Source organism: Globicephala melas, chromosome 19, assembly GCF_963455315.2.
Source record: "Globicephala melas chromosome 19, mGloMel1.2, whole genome shotgun sequence".
Taxonomy (NCBI): Eukaryota; Metazoa; Chordata; class Mammalia; order Artiodactyla; family Delphinidae; genus Globicephala; species Globicephala melas.
Window position 1 is genome coordinate 7,020,362 of NC_083332.1, and position 22,060 is coordinate 7,042,421.

At 52.6% G+C, this 22,060-nt stretch overlaps 2 protein-coding genes across 4 annotated transcripts; one reads left to right on the forward strand and one right to left on the reverse strand.

Annotated features, from left to right (window-relative positions):
• Positions 1–158: 158 nt before the first annotated feature.
• Positions 159–6,489, reverse strand: PRRG2 (proline rich and Gla domain 2). The gene is made up of 8 exons (XM_030851874.2): positions 6,386–6,489; positions 5,605–5,670; positions 4,856–4,952; positions 4,489–4,664; positions 4,266–4,305; positions 2,188–2,323; positions 1,199–1,336; positions 159–787 (listed from the first exon to the last, which is right to left on the reverse strand). The coding sequence occupies exons 3-8, from the start codon at positions 4,938–4,940 to the stop codon at positions 769–771; spliced, it is 594 nt and encodes a 197-aa protein (XP_030707734.1). The 5' UTR covers positions 4,941–4,952; positions 5,605–5,670; positions 6,386–6,489; the 3' UTR covers positions 159–768.
• Positions 6,340–21,720, forward strand: NOSIP (nitric oxide synthase interacting protein). Of its 3 annotated transcripts, none has more exons than XM_030851872.3 (9): positions 6,340–6,541; positions 15,525–15,697; positions 16,279–16,384; positions 18,314–18,395; positions 19,844–20,003; positions 20,093–20,211; positions 20,345–20,532; positions 20,648–20,756; positions 20,938–21,720. In XM_030851872.3, exons 2-9 carry the CDS (start codon positions 15,628–15,630, stop codon positions 21,007–21,009), a joined length of 906 nt encoding a protein of 301 aa, XP_030707732.1. In that variant the 5' UTR covers positions 6,340–6,541; positions 15,525–15,627; the 3' UTR covers positions 21,010–21,720. The 3 variants fall into 3 exon arrangements, with proteins under 3 accessions (XP_030707732.1, XP_060144370.1, XP_060144369.1); XM_060288387.2 differs by lacking the exon at positions 6,340–6,541 and adding an exon at positions 6,563–8,319; XM_060288386.1 differs by lacking the exon at positions 6,340–6,541 and adding an exon at positions 15,778–15,987 and having other exon boundaries at positions 15,568–15,697.
• Positions 21,721–22,060: the final 340 nt, after the last annotated feature.

Genomic DNA, 22,060 nt, shown 5'->3' on the forward strand with positions numbered 1-22,060 from the left:
GCTCCGCTTCCTCCCACAATCCCGTGCAAATGAAAAAAAAAAAAAAAAAGAGAGAGAGGCAGACACAGAGCGTTAGCAGGGCCTGAGGGTGTAGGGCGCAGCGTTTATACAGAAAGCCAGCTCTGCCGTGCGCAGACGCGCCCGGGAACGCGGTTCAGTTTATTTGTGTTTTTTTTTTTTGCATTATTTCACTCTTTTGGGTCTCTTTTCCAAAGGGTTTTTATTTAGGGAAAGAGCTCAACTCCAGTCCCCCAGGTGCAGTGTGCGCCTGCCCCCAACCAAGCACGCTTGCAAATATGCCCCCCACCCTTTCCCTGGATTGCAGAGTGCCCCCGTGCGCGCACGGGGAGCACACGAAAACACGCGTGTACACAGGCGGGGCTCTGCCTGTCCGTGGCCCGTGACACTGAGGGAGATGGCCGTGTCACACCTACTCACACGCGAGTCTGCGAGGCACTGCGCGCCTGAGTCGGAGTTTCCACGCACGCCTATCCCGGGGGCGGGGCTGGTGGGTACCCCCACCATTAGGAGAGCGTGGGGGCCTGCGAGGCGCCGGGACGCGGGAACACGTTGCCCGGGAACTTGCGTGTATCCGTAGGCGGCGGAAACACGTGTGTTAGGGTAGGCCTCGGGCCGGACGATCCCTACTGCCATCACCCCTCCAAGCTCAGCTCCGGAGTTTAAGAGGCCTGGGGGTTTCCGGAATCCGGTGTGAATCTGGGGCAGGGTTCGGAGAACCCCGACTCCGAAACAGCTCGAAACAGCTCTTCAGCGCGGCCTCCAGAGGCTGCAAGGAGAGGGGCACAGTGGGGAGTCAAAGGCCCGGCTGTTTTAGCCCCCTCAACCAAGACCACTCCGACCCACCCTGGGTGTCTCAGCCTATCCTCTGGGTACAAGACCCACCCCCCTATAATACTACACACACACACCCACACACCCCTACCCCTATAATACTACACACACACACACTTATAATACTACACACACACAAACACACCTCTACTACTACTACTACTACACACACACACACACACACACACACACACACACACACACACTTCAGGCCACGCCCCCGCCCTCCAAACCTCGCCCCGGATAATAAGCTCAAAATTCCAAATCCCGCCCCTAAGCCCGCGCCCCTCCTCCGGCAGTGCCCTCCCCTCTGCGCCCCGCCTGGGGCAGAAGCCCAGCCCCATACCTGGCGTAGGGGGGCGGTGGTGCGTCGTGCACCCCAGAGGCCGCCAGCGCCTGCTCGTAGGTGGGGAGGCCTGGGGGTGGGGGTGGAGGCAGGGGCGTCGGCGGACTCAGAGAGCTCAGGGGACTGATGAGCTCGGCCCTGGGGACACGAAGGTGCACTGTTAGCAGGATAGAGAGCCTTGGGAGAAGGAGGAAAGAGGTAGGGAGACAGAGACACTGAGGGTGGTGGGGAGACAGAGGTGGAAGGGAGATGGACCAAGGAAAAAGAGTCACCTTCAACCTGACTCTACACACAGAAAAGCACCTCGAAGTGACAGGCAGATAGATGCACAGGGACAGGCAGCCACAGAAATCAACAACTGCTGAGACAGACTCGTTCACAGACACATGTGCTCCAGATACAAGCAGAGAGTCGTGGAGAAAGAGGCAGCCCTGCAGAGAGGCAGGCAGACACACACAAGAAACAGACAGACACAACAGAGATACACTCAGCCACAAATTTCCCAGATCCACTCTTAACAATAAACTCTTCTTAGAAACCTTTAGACCCACTATACTTCAAGACTAATGCTCAAGCCCTCTCTTCGACCCTGCCACTGAGAGAGACACACCTAGACAACTGACACAGGCACACACAAACACAGCTACACCTTGTCACCACGGAAACTGACATCCCACAGACACCCACAGACCACAGGCTGCAGCCTCACCAGATATAATACCCACAGAATGATAATCACACATAAAACTGGTACTGCAAAGACAGCCAGGCAGCAAATATTGAATGAGTTCCTACTTTGTGCCAGGTGCTGTGGATATAGTCAGAGAGATGCCACAACTGGACACAGAATCTCGCAGACTCACTCTCCACATGACGGTCTCCTCAGATCTTTCAGCAGCGCCCAACCGCCCCCAATCTGGCCCATCTCCTTAGGTTGACCCTTCCTCCCTTCCCTGCTCCCCAGCCCCTCCTCCCCAAAGCCCCCTTACTCTTGAGGACTGGGCTGCTGGCCTCGTTTCTGACGGCAATGCAGATACCAAAAGGCTCCCAGGCTGGCCAGGACCATGAGCAGGATGCCCACTGTCAGCCCCACAGCCATGCTTGCTACGTCCCCTCGTCCACGTCCTGTGGGGGGGAGGAGGGCACAGCGTCAGGGGCTGTCACCCTCTCCAACATCCAGATACCTTCCCCTGAGGTAGGGGAAACCTTTCCAGATTTCCCCTGAGGGAAGACGACTGGCCAAGAAGGCAGAGCTGAGGCCACTTCCTAGCTGTGTGAACTCAGGCAACTCACCTCACTCATTTCTGTGAGCCTCCATTTCCTGCTCTGTAAAATGGGAATAATAACCCCTCCCTAATAGGTTGCAAAAATGCAATGAACTAAATGCAGAAAGGGCCTGGGATAACCTCATCTGAGACTAGAAAATAGGACAATTGTCTCTCTAAGAGGAGAGAGAACCCTCCTAAGATTGCAGGTGACATGCTTACTTAGGGTAGGGAGTTCAGACAGCCAACTCTCCGAACCCCCATACTGAGCATTGCCAGATTTAGCAAATAATAATGAGGATACCCAGTTAAATGTGAATTTGACATAAACAGTGAATTTCTTGTTTTTTGGCCACCGCAGACGTCATGCAGGATCTTAGTTACCCGACCAGGGATCGAACCCGTCCATGCCCCCTGCAGTGGAAGCACGGAGTCCTAACCACTGGACTGCCAGGGAATTCTAATTGTTTAGTATAAGTATGTCCCATGGAATATATGAGATATACTAAAAAATTATTCCTGTGTATTTGAAATTCACATTTAACTGGGCTGTGGGGGGAGCTGTCTTGTATTTTATCTGGCAACCCCGTCCCCTCTGGAATGCAATACCTTTTACCAACCAGGCTAAGGAGGGGCAAGGCCTTACCAGAAGGCTAGGAACAATATATCTATCAAGGAGGAATGTAGGGACATCCCCTCAAAAACAGACTGCTGGTGTTTAGAACTCATGTGGACCCTTGGCTAAGGTGAAGCGCCTTTAGCAATCAAAGCTTCATGTCTGAGGAAAAGGGGGGTGGGGCACAGGGAGGACCCTGGCTTTGTGAGGCCTTGCTAGGTCTTGCTGCTGGGGAAACTCCCTTTAGCACTGGGCAGGGGGGACTTTCCTCAAACAGTAAACCTCAGGCTTTTAGCCCTCTTAGCAAAAAGCTGCACTAAGAAGCCGGGGGTGGGGGACGGCCTTCCTGATTCCGACATGTTTCAGGTGGACTTGAGAAGCCAACAGGCCTTGATAGGCCTGTAGCAAAGCAGTTACCTCCCCTAGCAACCAATGTGAGGACTTCAGCCCAGACTTAGGGCCTGTTGCTAAGGTGGAAACACCCCTAGCAACCAGGCCACTCAGGGGTGAGATGCCCTGTGCCTGGAGGGGGGTCCTCCTGTGGGCAGGAGGCCTTGGGTCCTGAGCTTGGCTAGGTGTGGTTGCTAGGAGGAAGGCCTCCTTAGCAACCAGGCTGAAGCCAGGATGGGGTTGTGGGGGAGGGGAAGCCAACCAGGTAGTGAGTGCTGCTGTCTTCCTTGGTCCAGCCTGGCCAGGCTTTGTTGCTAAGGAGCAGCCCCCTCTTAGCAACAAGGCTGCAGCCACGATGGGGCCTCAGAACTCAGAGGAGGGGTTGCGGCTGGGGCTGGGCTGATCGGGCAGGTGAGGACAGACAGGCTTCCACCAATTGGCCTAGCCCAGACCCGTTGCTAGGGAGCAACCCCCCTAGCAACCAAGCTGCAGAAGGGGCTGGGGCTCTGGACTCCAAAGAGGGGCTCAGGTGGGCCAGGGCCTCTGAGCCTGAGGCTGTAGCTTCTCCTTCCAACTGTCCTCCTTCCTGGGGACATGGGACCTATTCCGAATAAGGTGTGGTGGGTTCCTCGGGCAAGGGCTCTAGTCTCAGAGGAGGGGATTTCTTTACCAACCCCGTCCAGGAACTCAGGAGCATGGAACATGGAGGGGGTGAGATTGGGCTGGGGGATGTTCGTTCAGCCTCCACAGAAAGGAGCTGCCTTAGTTGCACAGAATGAGGGCTCCCCCGACTCACCTCCTCTGCCATTGTAGACGTAGTTCTCCCAAAAGCGCTCCTTGAATGGGCAGGAGGAGAGAAGGCAGAAAGGAGGCATCAACTGGGAGATTCTACACCCCCAAACCAGCCCGCCCTGATGATCTCTGAGGCACGAGGGGAGAGGGAGCTGAGGGGCAGGATCCTCCCCCCGAGCCCAGGTCCTGGAGAAGACAGAGGGACTCCGGGGACCCCAGGGCCTCACCGTCAGAGTATTGTCCTCAAAGTACTCCCGCGCCTCTTCCCAGGAACACCTCTCCTCTTGACACTCCCGTTCCAGGTTCCCTGGCGTGAACAGCTCCAGGTCCCAGTGATTGGCTCGTGGAATCCGCCTACGGCTGCCCAGGAAGCTCTGGGCCTCTGGGGAGTCCAGGAAGACTTCTGGACCCAAAAAACATAAGAGACAGAAAAATGGAGGGTTCCTAGGACTGGGGACATGAAGGAGCCAGAACTTAAGGGGATGAAGAGCTATGGGGTCCTGGGGGAGGAGGCAACTGCAGGCAGGGTTTTTCCTGGGCCAGAGGAAGGTGGATGTTTGTGCCTGGACTCCAGCTCTTCCTGCAAACGCTCACCTTGGTCTTGCTCCCCACTGGGTGAGGTGTCCAGGCAGGTGGTCAGTCCCAGGTACAGCAGCAGCACAGAGCGGTGGCTCCTCATATTTTGTGGACACTAATGTGGTTAGGTGAGAAGTGCCTCAGCTCCTGGAGAATGAGGCCAGGTCTCCCTGCCCAGACCCTGTGGTCCAGGAATTATAATAATAGCAGACACTTACGTGGCCTGTATCCTGGACCAGGCACTATTCAAGGTCATTTACCTCTATCAACTCAGTTTCATTTTCACCACGGTGCTATTATTATCTCCGTTTGATACAGGAGGAAACTGAGACACAGAGAAGTAAAAGAACTTGCCCAAGTTCATAAAGTTTGCAAGATTCAGAGGCAGGATTTCAGCAAAGGCAGTGTCCCTCCAGAAACCAGAGCCAGGAGTTTTATCTTTTTTTCTGCTGTGTCTGCAGCCCCCAGCATGGCTTTTGGCACAAAGTAGGAGCTCATAAACATGTCCATTGATAGGGATTCCTTCTTCCTGGTAATTTCCATGTATATCCACCTCTCTATGCCCATTGCCACATTCAGCCACAGAATCAAAGATTACAGAAGAGGTAAAACCAGAGGCCTGTATCCTGGGGTCCAGGAGCTGGGGGAGGGGGCAGCGGTCCTGGACTCCTGGGTTTGGGGGCCCCAACCTCTGGGTCCCAGAAGAGCAGGGAGCCAGGTAGCCAGGGTCCCCAAGCCAAGCTCTGCCTCCAGGGACATTCACTTACCTGCCTAGACTTGTGAGCACTGTCCCCTCCTCCTTAATCAGGGCCTCCTCGGCCAGCTGCAGCCAGCTGTGAAGGGGGACAGGGGAGAAGGGAGGGGAGAGGAAGGAGGGGTTACCTTGTTAACTATAGTCGGCAAAATCCCGGTTTCTGGCCAGAGGGGCGGGGTTTGCGATTACCTGCCCTGGGCGGGACTCAGGTAAGGGACAAAGTATTTAAAGGGACCTTATGATTAAGGGTCTAAGGTCCAGAGCCCCACAGGGAGGCCAGGGTCTCCGACACCGTGGGACACTTAGGGAGTTGGTTAGGCGCCCCCTTCCCTCCTATCCAATTTCCCCCCAGAGAGCTCGCCAGACAGAGCTAGGGAAATAAACAGCTAGGTCTCCAGATATCTAGGTATCTAGAAACTGGCGGGAAACTTGTGCGTTGGTCCCTGGGGGTAGGTGGGTATGCCGTAGTAAATTTCTGCTTCCTGAGAACGGCTCTGACTTCCGATTTCTCAACTGCTCCATTTATAAAGTGGGGACAGAGGAGTTGTCCCTTCTCTATTGTCTCTTATTTTGCAGCAGAAAAGTGGATGATATGCTTTGGTAAGCGGACTTTACAATCTCTGGGCGAAGTGATTAGCCCTTAAACACAGGCTTAGGGAGACGCAAAGCGCCCGCCCAGGGAAACGCCTAGTATATACGAAGCACGCCCTCTATTCACGCCAGTTTCACTGACCGGAACCTTCGACTTGCCACTCACGTTTCCGGAGGAAGGAAGAGAAGAAGGGAGCACTTACCAAGCCAGAAGAGATACCTCCGCAAATAGGGGCAGATCTACTTCCGGTCTCTTCTGCCGGGCGGAAGTGAGCGGAGCGGAGAGGGAAAACAGCGCTCCTTTCCGGTGTAGGGGTACAGTTGAAGTAGCTACCGACGAGGGAGGAGTCGTTCGTGAGGTGAGTTCCAGGCGGTGGAAGGCTAGTGTTAGTGAGATCGCCTTCCGGTGGGCAAGAGTCTTGGGCTCCTGAGGGAGCTAGGACAGGATTTTGAATTCCTGACTTCCTGGCAATCCTTAATAGAGCACTCTAGGCGCCCCAAGTTTGAAGCCGGACTACCTCCCTGGAGGTAGCCAAACCTTCAGCCGGCAGTTCTCAGTAGAGTTTTAGTTCCACTGCAGACGGATGGGCCGGGAATCCCAGGGGAAAGAGGAGACTGGGACTCCTAGGGGTCTAATGAGTGAGAGTTGAGGAAGAAGCACCCCTTTCCAGGCCTCCGTTTCCCAGACTGTGATGGGGAGGGCGGAGAAGGATTGTGCAGTCGCCTGCCGCGGCCTCCCTGCACCCTTTTGACAGCCGCTTCCCTCTCGGAGTAGCTGTTGGGTTAACGTTTTCCTCTGTGGAGCTTTGGGGTCAGGCAGTCCTGGGTTCACCTCCTGATGGTGTTGCTGATTCGGTGTGAACTCGGGTCTTGATGGGTCCTTAAAGCAATTTCACTTTAATATTTTATTATGTTTTATTATGAAAATGTTCCAACTTATATAAAAGTGAGAGAATAATAGAAGAATCCCTATCGCCCAGAGTTACCAATTATTAATATTTTTTGACATATTGGCTGGATATTTTTTTAAGATTAAATATATAAGGCAAATTCTATCCATCGTGACATTTCACCCGTAAATACCTCAGGATACATGTGTAAAAAACAGAGACATTTTTACAACATTGTAAATTAACTATACTTAAACTTTAAAAAAAAATTTTAATTTTTAAAAAGCACACACGCACACAAAAAAGCAGGGACATTTTCCTCCATGACCACAATACTATTACACTTACAAAAGCAACCCTAATATTACCTATTACTTGGTCCATAATCAAATTCTCCTTCTGAAAAAATGCCTTTAAAAAAAAGAAGTTTCACTTTTTTGAATCAGAATCCATTCAAGTCATTGTTATGTCTCTTAAATTGCTCTTAATCTCAAACAGTCTCACCTCCACCCCACCCTGTTTTTTTCCTTGGCAATTGATTCATTGAAGAAACTGGATCAGTTATTCCGTTATCATCCCACCATCTGAACTTGTCTTTTTGCTTCTTTGAAGTGGTGATGGCCTTTCACTTATTCCTCCATTATTCCCGCTGCACCCCCCTCCCCAATTGCCACACCCTTTCTCTATGGATTAACCTAATGTGGACTTTTCACATCAATGGAATCTTTTTCCTGTCTGGTTTCTTTCATTTAGCATAATGTTGTCAAGGTTCATCCATTTTGTAGCATGTATCAGTACTTCTTTTTAAAGCTAAATAATATCCCTTTGTATGAGATATACCATATTTTGTTTATCCACGCGTCAGTCAATGGACATTTGTGTTGTTTCCACTTTTTGGCTATTGTGAATATGCTGCTTGCACTTGTGTACAAGATTTAGTGTGGACATAAGTTTTCATTTCTTTTGGCGGTGGAATTGCTGAATCAAATGGTAACTCTGTGTTTAGCCTTCTGAGGAACTGCCAGACTTTTCCAAAGTGGCTGCTTCATTTTGCATTCCCACCCTCAGTGTCTGAGTGTTTCAATTTCTCCACACTTGTTATGATCCAACTTTTTTTTTTTTTTGGCCATGCCGAGTGGCATGCGGGATCTTCCCCGACCGGGGATCGAACCTGTGTCCCCTGCAGTGGATGAGCGGAGTCTTAATCACCGGACTGCCAGGGAAGTCCATCGTCTGACTTTTTGACGGTAGTTATCCTGTGGGTGTGAAGTAGTATCTCACTGCTGTTTCTTGTTTTTGTTTTTTTTAAGATTTTTTCAATGGGGACCCTTTTTAAAGTCTTTATTTAATTTGTTACAGTATTGCTTCTGCTTTTTTTCTTTTTCTTTTAAATTTATTTATTTATTTATTTATTTTTGGCTGTGTTGGGTCTTCATTGCTGTGCGCGGGCTTTCTCTGGTTGCTGGGAGCAGGGGCTACTCTTCATTGCGGTGTACTGGCTTCTCATTGTGGTGGCTTCTCTTGTTGCGGAGCACGGGCTCTAGGCATGTGGGCTTCATTAGTTGTGGCACGCGGGCTCAGTAGTTGTGGCTCGCCGGCTCTAGAGCATACACTCAGTAGTAGTGGCGCATGGGCTTAGTTGCTCTGTGGCACGTGGGATCTTCCCGGACCAGGGCTCGAACCCATGTCCACTGCATTGGCAGGAGGATTCTTAACCACTGCGCCACCAGGGAAGCCCCGCTTCTGTTTTATGTTTTGTTTTTTTGGCCACGAGGTATGAGGCATGTGGGATGTTCGCTCCTGGACCAGGGAATGAACCCGCACCCCTTGCATTGGAAGGCGAAGTCTTAATCGCTGGACCACCAGGGAAGTCCCTCACTGCTGTTTTGACCGCATTTCCTTCATGATTAATGATGTGGAACATTTTTTTTCATGTGCTTATTGGCCATTTATATATCCTCTTTGGAGAAATGTCTGTTTTGATCCTTTGCCCATTTTTAAATTGGGTTATTTGTCTTTTTATTATTGGGTTGTAAATTTCTTATATATTCTAGATACAATTCCTTTGTCAGACAGATGATTGGCTACCACCACCTGTTTTGGTACAGCTTGCAAACCAAGAATGGTTTTTAACATTTTTCAATAATTGGAAAAGACCGTAACCAACAAGGATCCACTGTATCTCACAGAGAACTATACTCAATATTTGTAATACCCTATAACGGAAAAGAATCTGAAAAAGAATATATATATGAATCACTTTGCTGTACACCTGAAACTAACACAATCCTGTAATTCAACTATACTTCAATATTTTACAAATTGGAAAAAATCAAAAGAAGAATACTATTTTGTGATATGTGATGCAGATACCAGTGTCCATAAAAGTTTTATTGGAACACGGCCATGGCCGTTCAGTTACATAGTGTCCACGGATGCTTTGCCATACAAGGGCAGAGTTGAGTAGTTGTGACAGGGGCAGGTGGCCCACAGAGGTGAAAATCTTTACTCTCTAGCCTTTTCTGGCAGATCCCTGCTCTAGCCTCTGGCTTCCTGGAATCAGGAAATTAAATGGAAAGGCTTGATTAATTTAGCTTCAGGCATCTTGGCATGGGGGCTTCAGCGCTGCTAGCTTCACACCTGGCGGTCCCACTCTTAGGGACGGTGAGATTGATCGGGGGCTTCAGGTAGTGTTTACAGACTTAACGTTTGTCCCCAACCCCACCCGAAACCTTATATCTCCAATATGACTATTTGGAGACAGGACCTTTCCCGAAGTAATTAGTGTTAAATGAGGTCATAAGAGTGGGGTCCTAATCCATGGGGTTGGTGTCCTTAGAAGAGCAGGAGATACCAGAGAGCAAGCACTCTCTCCGCCCTGTGAGGACACAACCAGAAGGTGGCCAGCCATCTGCAAGCCAGGAGGAGAGGCCTCACCAAAACCCAGCCATGGTGGCGCCCTGATCTCAGACTCCTGGCCTCCAGAACTGTGAGAAAATCATCGTCTGTTGTGTAAGCCACCCAGCCTATGGCACTTTGTTTTGGCAGTCCTAGCTGACTGATACAGGTAGGAACAGCACAGACACGCCGTTGTAAAGCTACGTTTTTCTCCTTTCTGCTAGCAAGTATCAGCACCCTGCGGATGTCCAGTTGCCATCAGGTGCCTTAGTGAATCAGTTATGTCATCAGGGGTTGCAAAATGGTGGCTTTCCAATTCTTTCATTCCTCCCACATTTCTTTATCCAAGCTGTTTTTCACCTTGAGCCACATCCAAGGAGCAGTAGAAGGGAGTGACGTGATCTAAGCTCCCTTTTGAAAAGCTCACCAGGGCTCCTCTGTCAAGGAACAGACTGAGGAAGAGACCAGTTAATCCCTCTGGGCCTCTGTTTTCTCACCTCTAAAATGGGGAGAACCTACCTCGCAGGTTATCCCGAGGACCGAATGCGTTCAGAACTGTGAAGCGCTTCGCCCAGAGCCTGGTGCATAAGTGTTGGAAGGATGTGATGGTCATTTCTATTCCTGTAGTGCTTTTATATTGATTGGATGGATGATTCATTCATTGATTACACACCTCTCCCGGCCGTAGGGTTGGAAGTGGTTAACATCCTATCTGACATCTCTGTGCCCCCCAGGGGCCATGCAGTGCCAGGACCCATCCTGGAGTCCAACCCAGCCCCCGCCTCTAGGGGCTTCTAGTCTAGGGGGAGAAATTCTGAGGGGTGGCAGCTATAATGGATGGAAATCAGGGCATTGTCAGAGCACCAGGAATGCCTAACTCAGGCTTCCCAGAAGAGGCGACTCCTGATGGAGCCTGGGAGGAGGAAGGGGACGGGATTTCCAGGGGGAAGGTCCAGGGTTACAGGAGCTGCCCCACTCCACCGTGAGAGTCAGCACAGTGCCTGAGGCTACAGCATCAGGGGTGGTGAAGGCCACAGACTCATGCCTGGGTCAGACCCCGGCTGCATGACCTTGGGCACCTTCTCCCTGCCTCTGTTTCCTTGTTTGTAGCAACTGCTTGGGTTGTGGCGTCTGGTGGAGTTAATATGTATAAAATACTTAGAACAGGGCCAGGTTCACCAAACCTCTTAAATAAATACCAGTCATTATTCATAGAACATCTCAGACCCTCGCTTTTGCTCTTAGGGAGCTCCCTCTTTCCTGCTTCCAACACATCCTGTTTGTGTCTGTGATTTCCTCGAGTGTAATCGACCCTTTGGGTTCCTTTAACACAGGTCTCCGCCCGCCTGGGACGGCCTGCAGCATCCGCGTGACCCTCGCTATTAAAGGGAGGGGGCTCGTAGCATCCTTTAGTTCTCAGAGGGTTCTCTGCTCCCAAGAGATTCGGGATTCAGACGAATCAACTGCAGAAAAAGACAGTCGGGAGAGAATAAGGGAGACTTGAATACCAGCTGGATAGTAAAGGATGTGAAGGGATTATTAATGCATTAATGGTATTGTGGTCATGTTTTTTAAACACAGTAGCCACGAGTCCCCAGAAGCTGTGGGGCACTTTGATATGTGGCTAGTGCCCCCGAGGGACTGTGTTTTTTAATCATTTCATTTTAATTAATTCAAATTCAAGCACCGATACTGGATTCAATTCCCGGAAAACTTTTAAGTACGTTTGGCACAAGCAGAGCGTGTGAATGTACATTTGCTCCTGTAAATTTTATGAACCCGAAATATAGGACAAGTTTCTGCAATGGAACTTTCGTGTCTGAATTGAGGTGTGTTGAGAGAGTGGACTAGACTCTGGATTTTGAAGACTTTCCGGGAGAACGGGAATGAGTTGGCCTTTATTCTTGGATTGTAACCTCCCCAGGAGGACTGCAGCTGTCACATGGTTAAGGTTAACCCACACGGCTGCCTGGGTTCGAGTCTGGCTCTGTTGCCGCTTCCCAGCTGGGGGACTTCATGAGGCTGTTTTCTCCTCTGTAAAATGGGAAGGAGGATATATAACAGCTGATGTTACTTTGGACGTGGCCTCTCTGAAAAGCTAGTGACGTGAGATGGTAGTAGTTCTGTTTTCTCTTTTGAGGTTTTCCTCACTGGGGAGACAATAGAGCTGCTGACCCCTGGTCAACCCTAGTCAGCAGTTCTCAAGCTTTTTGGTCTCAGCACCTTAAAAATCATCAAGGACTCCAAAAAGCTTTTGTTTGTGGGAGTTCTGTCTATCAGGATTTGCCATATCAGGGGAATTCCCCCGGCAGTCCAGTGGTTAGGACTCGGCACTTTCACTGCTGAGGGCCTGGGTTCGATCTCTGGTCAGGGAAGTAAGATCCTGCAAGCCTCGCTGCATGGCCGAAAGAAAAAGCGATTTGCCATATGAGAAAGGAAAACAGGCATGAAACTGTCTTGATTGAGATATAATTCACGTGACACAAAACTCACCCATTTAAAGTATACGATTCGTGGCTTTCCGTACAATCACTGTTTTTGCAACCATCACCATTTTCTGATTTCAGGACATTTTCATCACTGCAGAAAGAAACCCCATACCCCTTAGCAGCCACTGCACGCCACCCCCGGTCCCCCCTTCTCCCAGCCTGTGGCAACCACCAATCTGCTTTCTGTCTCTATGGACCTGCCCATTCTGGACCTTTCATATAAATGGAATCAACAACACGTGGCCTTTTCTACCTGGCTCTGTTCACTCCGCATAATATAACAGACATTTTTAAAACCCAAGGGTGCACAAGCACAAGTCACACAGCCTCTGGAAAACCCCACTAGACACTGGAGAGAAGGAGAGGAACAAAGGCAAACGCATTTGTTTTATTTATTTATTTTTAGAGCGCTCTCTTTCTATTTATTTATTTATTTATTTGGCTGCGCTGGGTCTTAGTTGGAGCACGTGGGATCTTCGTTGCGGCACGCAGGATCTTTAGTTGGAGCATGCGAACTCTTAGTTGCGGCACGCGTGTGGGATCTAGTTCCCTGACCGGGGATCGAACCCATGCCCCCTTCATCAAGAGCACAGTCTTAGCCACTGGACCACCAGGGAAGTCCCAAGCATGATTTAGTATTACAAAAATAGTTTTGTGGACTCCCTGAAACTATCTTAGGGACCCCTGGGGTCCCTGGACCTTCCTTTGAGAACCACTGCCCTAGGCAAATGGCTTCACTTCTGTGCCTCAGTTTGCCCCTCTCCAAAGTGGAGATGGGAGTGGGACGGACCTCAGAGGGTGGCTGAGGTTGGATGATTAAGAGTTGGCCTGGGGGTCAGGGGTCAAGCAGTGTCCCTTGGGATTATTCCCATGACCGCCTGGCAAAATAATGAAATGCTCCATCTATAGCGGTTCCTCTCTCTCTCAGAGGGAAAATGTCCCGGTCCACAAAGCCAAAGAACTTGGCTACAAGACAAGCAGCCCAGTGCCAAATACCGCAGAGGGTCAAAGCAGTTGACAACTAAGAATAGAGTGGGGAATTTGTCCCTGAGGAGGTGAACTCGACCTTCATGAGTGCCAGTGGGGAGGGGGGAGCTGGGGCGGAAGCCATGGGGCCAGAGCGGAGGAGGGGGATGGCAGGTGAGCTGGGTGGCAGCAGGTGCTGGGCTTGCTCCAAAGCTGGGGGTGAGGGGAAGCTGGAGGAGGGGCGGTGGGTGGAGTTGGGGTGTTTCACCAAGGTTACCTTCTGCAATCAGCACAGTGGCCGCGGCTGGGGTGATAGAAATGTTCCGCATCTCGATTGGGGGGGTAGTTACGAGGGTGTATGCAACTGTCAGAACGTATCAAGCTGCATCCTTAAGGTCTGTGCATCTATTCTACGTAAATATACCTACAAAACAAAAAATGGGTTTCTGGGAGGAAGATGCCAGTAGGGGGAGTGCGAGATCTGTAGCTCAAGGAGAGGTGTTTGAGTTTTGAAAGTGAAAGGCAAGTTTCTGAAAGCATCCGGAACCGGGAAATAAGATGAAGTTGCCTTTCACATTGTGGGTGCTCCTGGTTGTGCCTCCCTCCCCCACCTTCTGGATCCTCCTTTCAGCCACAGAGCCAGAGAGAGTATTTCCTGAACATTCCATATGCCATGCTCTGAGTATGACCTCATTTAGTCCACACAGCAATCCAGTCGTGTCAACTAGATCCTATGGTTCTCCCCACTTCTTACCAAAGGACTCAGAGAGGAGATCACAAGTCCAGAGTCACAGCCAGCAGGGGGCCAACCTGGACTCAGGCCCAGGCCGGTCTTATTCCTTTGATCCATCTAACCCCCTCCTTCTCGTTCCATTTATTCTTATTTATCCCCCAGTCAGTCCCCTCCCCTACATGGGCAATCATTCTTATAGGCATCATCTTTTGTTTGCAGGTGTTTAAAATGTATCATTTTGTTCATGTGCAGATTGTTTTATTTCTTACTTTTTTCACCCAGCATTGTGTTTTTAAGATCCACCCGCAGGAATTCCCTGTTGGTCTGGTGGTTAGGACTCCGCACTTTCACTGCCGAGGGTGAGGGTTCAATCCCTGGTTGGGAAACTAAGATTCCACAAGCTGCATGGCACTGCCAAAAGAAAAAAAGTCACCCACGATGCTCTGTACACACCTGGTCAGTTGCATCTCACTGCTGGGTGGTCTCCATGAGGGGCAGTCACTATCCATTCCAGGAGGGCGGGATATTCAGTTGCCTTTGATTCCCCTCCAGTATAAATAACACCACTGTGAACATCCTCACACATGCTCCCTAGTGCTGTCGCCTTTGGGGCACATACACCCAAGTGCAGAATCGCCTGCACTCACTTTGCTGAAGTACCACCAGCCTGTGTCCCCCCAGCATCACCTGAGGGGATTCCTATCACCCACCGTCACCCTATCCAGCTATCTTATCCAGCTCTCAAAGTTTCGCCCGCCAGCCTAGTGATAGATTTAAAATGATGTCTCACTGTGGTTTTCCTGTGAGGAGAATTTGAGGCATCTCTCCATCTACCTGTTAGTCTTTGAGCTGCTTCTGTAAATCGCCTCTTCACATCCTCGGCTCATTTTCCTCTTGGGGTAGCTGGGTTTTTCTTGTTGACTTGCCAGCGTTCCGTGTACAGTCAGTTCTGCTCTAACACTTGTTTTGAAAACTCGAGATTTATTCCAATGCGATGGATACATTAGGGAACAATTTGAACATAAGGCATGTTGCACCTAAATGAAGCCAGGTGCGCTTGGTTGAAATGAGCGTGTAGGCATACACAGAGCACACGCTCAACACATCCAGAACATCTACTGGGCGCTTCAGTTCCCCATTCGTGTTACGAGCCCCACCGATCACATCTGGTGCTAGAACTTTCCATCAGATAACCCTCCTTCCACCACCTCACCGTAACTCACAACGTGTACCCCTTCCGACACCACTTCCACAAGCAAACTTCAGGTCTTTTTCAGGGTTGAGTGCCATATTTGTTTTGGGGAGGTATAGGCATTTCTTAACCATTTAACGTGTGCAAAACTCTCTTCCCCTGCCCCACTCCCAGCTTTCCCGTCAGATCAGATCGGGGGCCAGAAAGGTCCAGTCCTCTCTGCGTGGGCCCCCTCTGGACACACAGCCCTGCAGCTGCCCCTTCCTTACCCCCCAGGATGACACGCCACGGCAAGAACTGCACGGCGGGGGCCGTCTACACCTACCATGAGAAGAAGAAGGACACAGGTACTGGGTTTGGGGGAGGGGGCAAATGGACCCTGAAGTCCCCATGTTACTTTGCTCCTCTGGTTGTGCTCTCTGGGCAGGTGTCTTTCCCCCGACCGTGTAAGTAACAGCCACGTGACTGATGGTCACGACCGGAAACGTAACAGCCCACGTGAGCCAGCGACCTTCTCCCTGCCTTGTCGTGGGCACTGCGTTAAGTGCCTTCCATGCTAAGCCTCCCAAACACCCACTGAGGAAGGAATCACTGTTGTCAGGCCGTATTCCAGAGGCGGAAACGGAGGCCCAGAGAGGTACAGACGCTTGAGCTTGGTCACAGAGCCAGAAGGCCCGAGGGGAGTCAGTTACGAGCCTCTTCCCCGAGCTGCCTCAGGGACAGGGCCTGTCTGTCACTTACCCTCTGGGGATGAACGCCTTCTTGTGGGTTGTGCAGCCCTGTCCCCAACGCAGACACACAGCCCAAGCTCTTGACTGCCTGTTCTCTGAGTCCCCCTACCTCGGAGTCCTCTCTGTGCCTTTCTCTCCGGGTTTGGAGAAGGGCACATCTCCTGCCTCTCCATCCCTCTGCCTCTCTCTGTCCCCAGCGGCCTCAGGCTACGGCACCCAGAACATTCGACTGAGCCGGGATGCCGTCAAGGACTTCGATTGCTGCTGCCTCTCTCTGCAGCCGTGCCACGACCCTGTTGTTACGTAAGCTGGGAACACGGGTGGGCGGGTCAGGGTGACGAGGGCAAGGGAATCGCCAGGAGGGGGCTGCACAGCCAGGGCGCCCTGGCAAGCCACCTACCCTCCCGCAGCCTCAGTGTTCTCCTCTGAGACATGGGCATGATCCTAGTACGCTTCATGGGGTGTGGAAAAGAATACATTCACAATAGAGGGCAGGGCTCCTGGAAAGTGGCTAGCCCATAATAACAGCTCACGTGTGGAGTGCTTACTGTTACCTACCTCTTAGCGTCTGGCAAAGGCTTCAGCGAGATAATGGGTAGAAGGTACTTAGTCCACTGACTACATATGTGCTCAGTTACTGGTCCATTTTGTAGACATCGCGATGAAAGTAGATCGCGGTTCAGGGTCCCCGAGGCCACCGGGAGGTTCAGTGGTTCACTAGAAGAACACACAGAACTCAGCAAAGCAGCTACCCTCAAATGACAGCTTATGACAGCAAAAGGTTACAGATTAAAACCAGCAATGGGGGTGGTTTCCCAGGCAGTCCAGTGGTTAAGACTCCGAGCTTCCAGTGCAGGGGGCATGGGTTTGATCCCTGGTCGGGGAACTGAGATCCCACATGCCGGGCTTCCCTGGTGGCGCAGTGGTTAAGAATCCGCCTGCCAATACAGGGGACACGGGCTTGATCCCCAGTCCGGGAAGATCCCACATAGCACAGAGCAACTAAACCCATGCGCCACAACTACTGAGCCTGTGCTCTAGAGCCCATGAGCCACAACTACTGAAGCCCACGCACCTAGAGCCCGTGCTCCGCAACAAGAGAAGCCACTGCAATGAGAAGCCCGCCCACTGCAACGAAGAGTAGCCGCCGCTCGCCGCAACTAGAGAAAGCCTGTACGCAGCAACAAAGACCCAACGCAGCCAAAAATAAATAAAATAAAAGATCCCACATGCTGCGTGGCACGGCCAAAAAAATTTTTTTTTAAATAAATTTATTTATTTATTTATTTATTTATGGCTGCATTGGGTCTTTGTTACTGCGCGCGGGCTTTCTCTAGTTGCGGCGATCGGGGGCTACTCTTCGTTGTGGTATGCAGGCTTCTCATTGCGGTGGCTTCTCTTGTTGTGGATCATGGGCTCTAGGTGCACGGGTTTCAGTAGTGGCACACGGGCTCAGTAGTTGTAGCTCGTGGGCTCTAGAGCGCAGGCTCAGTAGTTGTAGCGCACAGGCTTAGTTGCTCCACGGCCTGTGGGATCTTCCCGGACCAGGGCTCGAACCCGTGTCCCCTGCATTGGCAGGCAGATGCTTAACCACTGCGCCACCAGGGAAGCCCCCCCAAAATTTTTTAAATAAATAAAATCAGCAGTGGGAAAAGACACATGGGGCAGAGTCCCAGAGAGACCAGGCACAAGCTTCCTTTGTCTCTCTCAGTGGAGTCGCAGGAAAGCGCTTAATTTTCGCCGCAGCAGTTACTACCCACCAGGAAGCTCGCTCCAGCCTTGGTGTCCAGGGTTTTTATTGGACGTTAGTCACCTAGGCCTGGCTGACCTTGGTCTTCAGCCCCTCCAGAGGTCCAGCTCACACCACATGGTCCCAACCTCCCAGGCAAACAGAGACACTCTTAACAAGCAGGACATTCCAAGGCCTAGAGGTGCCCTCCCAGGAGCCAGTCCTTTGGTTGGAATGTGCAGGGTTTGCACAGCCCAGGCCTGCTGAGCTAACCGTTTACAGTGCGAGATTTTGCCTACGCATCAGAAGACATTATAAAGCCAGGAGAGTTAAAACAGTGCGGTCACCTCAGAGAGCTGAGCCGAGCCCTGAGCGAGCAGTTGCCTAGAAGACGCTCAGTGGTTGCCCTGGGCAGGGAGCTGATGTTCAGCAGGTGACTGTCAATCTCTGGCCATGTGGCCTGGGCCAGGCCCATGTTTTCTCATCCCCTCCTCTCTTTGCAGCCCCGATGGCTACCTGTATGAGCGGGAGGCAATCCTAGAGTACATTTTGCACCAGAAGAAGGAGATCGCCCGGCAGATGAAGGTGGTTGGGCTGGGAGAAGGGGGTGCAGGCGTGGGTAGGTGGTTTCGATGCTGGGCCTCGCATCTAAATTCCTCCCCGCCCAGGCCTCTCCTGTGCTGTTCCCTCTGCTGGGCACACCGTCCCCTCCCACTTCTGGTTAAATTCTTCTCGTTCTCCAGATTTCAGCCCAGGTGTTGCCTCCTCTGGCCTCTTGCTAGTCCAGGGCCCTGAGGGCCTGCCCCTGTCACCTCTTCTTTGGCACTTGTCACAGTTGTGACTCTACCTGTGGCTGTCTGATACAGGCCCCAGGGGCAGGGAGCGGGGCTCTCACCCACCCCAAGGCCCTAGGTTCTCGGGACATACTTGGTAAATGAGTGGATGCCAGCTCATCTCCTTGGGCCTCAGTTTTATTGTCTCTAAAATGGGCTGACAGGGCCAAACTAGAGGGCACTGCAGGGCATGCGAGAAATGCTCACAGATAAGAACTTCTTAGGCATTTTCTTGGAGCCAGGCCCACCTTCCATTGCTGAGCTCATTTTGTGGCTAGGAGGGACCCTGTCTCCCTCCTTGTCCTGCCGGCTTTTCCAGAGCTCAGGAAGCACTGGGGGCCAGGTTCTTGTTGAGCTTTTGGTCTGGAGTGCGTGGCTTCCCCTCTGCCCAGGTCCTCCACCCAGCCTGGTGGCCCCCTCATCGTGCAGCCCACATCGGAAGCCCTCCCGAGCATCAGTCAGCGTCAGCGTTCCCTCCTTGCTCACTCGGTGGCCGGAGCAGTGTCTCCTCTTGCCCTCACACTGCCTGAGCCTTCATGGCTCCATAAACCTTCTCTGCTCCCTACTATCCTGGAACTCGGGCCGTTGAGGGCAGGGACAGAGTCTACACTGTATGGACTGTATAATAGATAAGTGATAAGATATACTGTATAATTAATAACATATGGCCCCAAATTACATTTATTGAGCACTTACTATGTGCCAGGCCAGGTGCTAAGTGTTTTAAAAAATCTTCCTGTGTAACCCTCCCAGTGAGCCTCCGAGGTAGGTCACCATTGTCAGCCCGTTTTACGGATGAAGAAACTGAGGCCAGGATAGGTCACAGTGCTTACTGGAGGCCACAGAGCTAATCAGTGACAAAGGCAGGCTTTGAGCTCTGGCAGTCCCTCTTCAGCCAAGCTGTTGACCACCGAGTCCCAAACCAGCTAAAGTGGAAATGGCTTAACTGCCCTTCAGTTGGTGAAGGGACAGGCAAAGGCAGCAGAGGCACACCATGGATAACTGTGCAGCCGATTAAACATTCACACCCAGGCAGTCACCAGCCTCCACCAAACAGAGCCTCTGCCAGGAACCTCCCCTGTATGGGTTCCAGTTCACCCACCTTTAAATTCCAAGAGGCACCCCAGCCCCCACCTAGGGTGCCCCAAACTCACAAGCCACAGGGGGATGCCTAGCTCGCTCCTGCCTGGCTGCCCGCAGGCCTACGAGAAGCAGCGGGGCGCCCGGCGTGAGGAGCAGAAGGGGCTGCGGCGGGCGGCCGCGCAGGACCAGGTGCGGGGCTTCCTGGAGAAGGAGGCGGCCATCGTGAGCCGGCCCCTCAACCCCTTCACGCCCAAGGCCGCCTCCGGGGACTGCCCAGGTGAGAGAGAAGTGGACATGCAAGTGGGTGGGGCTCCCGCGGGGCCAGGTGCCTCCCTGGTTGCGTCCGAACCCCTCTCCCCCCCGCAGATGATGCCCGACCCGGGTCCAGTGCGGGCCCCACAGGCAAGGACAAGGACAAAGCGCTGCCCAGCTTCTGGATCCCATCGCTGACCCCCGAGGCCAAGGCCACCAAGCTGGAGAAGCCGGTGAGCCCCCTACTCCAGCAAGCGCCTGTGTGTGCCCGCTTTGCCAGAGAGGGCCAGGGTCCTGAGGGCCCCCATCCTCCCTCCGCCCGGCTCGAGCCCCGTCTGTTGACTCGGCCCCCCTCCTGCTCCCCAGTCGCGCATTGTGACCTGCCCCATGTCCGGGAAGCCGCTGCGCATGTCCGACCTGACGCCCGTGCGCTTCACGCCGCTCGACAGCTCCGTGGACCGCGTGGGGCTCATCACGCGCAGCGAGCGCTACGTGTGTGCCGTGACCCGCGACAGCCTGAGCAACGCCACACCGTGCGCCGTCCTGCGGCCCTCGTGAGTCGCCTGGGGTACAGCCTGGGGACCTGTGGGACGGGGCGGGCTTGGGGTGCGGCTCTCTCTTTGGGGCGGGCCCTCTGATCGTCGTGCCCCACACTCACCCTCACTGCAGTGGGGCCGTGGTCACCGTGGAGTGCGTGGAGAAGCTGATTCGCAAGGACATGGTGGACCCCGTGACCGGAGAGAAGCTCACGGACCGCGACATCATCGTGCTGCAGCGGGTGAGTGGCACCCCTCCTCCCTGTCCCCTAGCCTTCCGGTAACCCCGACCTGCTTCCAGAGGGCCCGCTCCCTTACCGAGGCCCCGCCCCACTAAGGGAGCGGGGGCCCAACCGAACCTCGCGGGCCAGGGAACCCCCACGGCACCCCAGCTCCCCGCTGCCTCTCTTCCTCCTCCTCTAGGGCGGCACGGGCTTCGCGGGCTCCGGAGTGAAGCTGCAGGCCGAGAAGTCCCGGCCAGTGATGCAGGCCTGAGCGCGCGGTAAACCAAATAAATGGGCTTGTTGGACGCGACAGGCCGTGTGGCGCCGTCATTCACCGCGCCAGAGCCCGGTGACAGCGTGAGCTCAGGAATGACTGCGCTTTGAAAGCGTGGGCTAAAAATATTTGATTGTGGTCTCACGTTAAGAGTAATATCTGAATCGAATGCAAACGCACAGCTTTAAATGGGTTGAGTGGCCAGAGGTCGGAGTCTGGGCCGCGACCACAGGAGGGCGCCACTTTAACGGACTGTAGAAGTCCCCGCACTTTCTTTTGAGTTAAACCAAATTTGAAGCCCAGGAGGCGACCCGGAACGCGTCTCCCGTTGTAAAGTTTGATAAGACACGTAAAGGAAATGAAGTGCTGTGTGTGACTGAGAAAGCGAACAGCCGGCACCCTGTCTAGAGAAGGCAGTCAGGAACGCTTCCTCCCCCATCACCTGGAGGCTGGAGGGTGAAGAGGAAGAGGAAACCGCAAGTGCAAAGTCCTGGAGGCAGCGCTCGGCAGGTGTGACAAGGGAGGAGTTCAGAGCACCCAGGCCTAGTGGACCTGCCTGGAGCTCAGACTTGACTAGGAGGGCAGGGGTGGCCTTTAAAGCTATGTTTTTAATAACCATTGAATCACAAAAGCAGACCCTGTGCAGTGTGGAGAACCAGAGCATACAGTCAAGCAAAGATTGCAAAAATAAAGTCTTAAAAGTCCTGACTCTCTGAGCGATACCCAGGTCCTGTCCTTCCAGGTCTTTCTCACATGAGTTTTTTCAACCAAAGTGAGATTTCCGTGCAAGTACTGTTCTGTTCATTGAACAGTCTCTACCTTTTCATTTTGGTAAGAGGTCTTCTCATCCAATGCCCAGGCGAGATTCAGAGTGTCCTTGAGTGCTGGGCAAGCCCCTGTCTGGTACAGGACCAGTTGGTGCGTCTGGCCGCAGGGAAAGGTGTTAGCAGGAGGGTGGGTCATCCTTGCACCCTGGGGAGCCCCGGAAACCCAGCAGTTCCTCCCTCAGACGCTTCTAGACCCTTCCCTTGGTCCCTAAGAGCCTTCA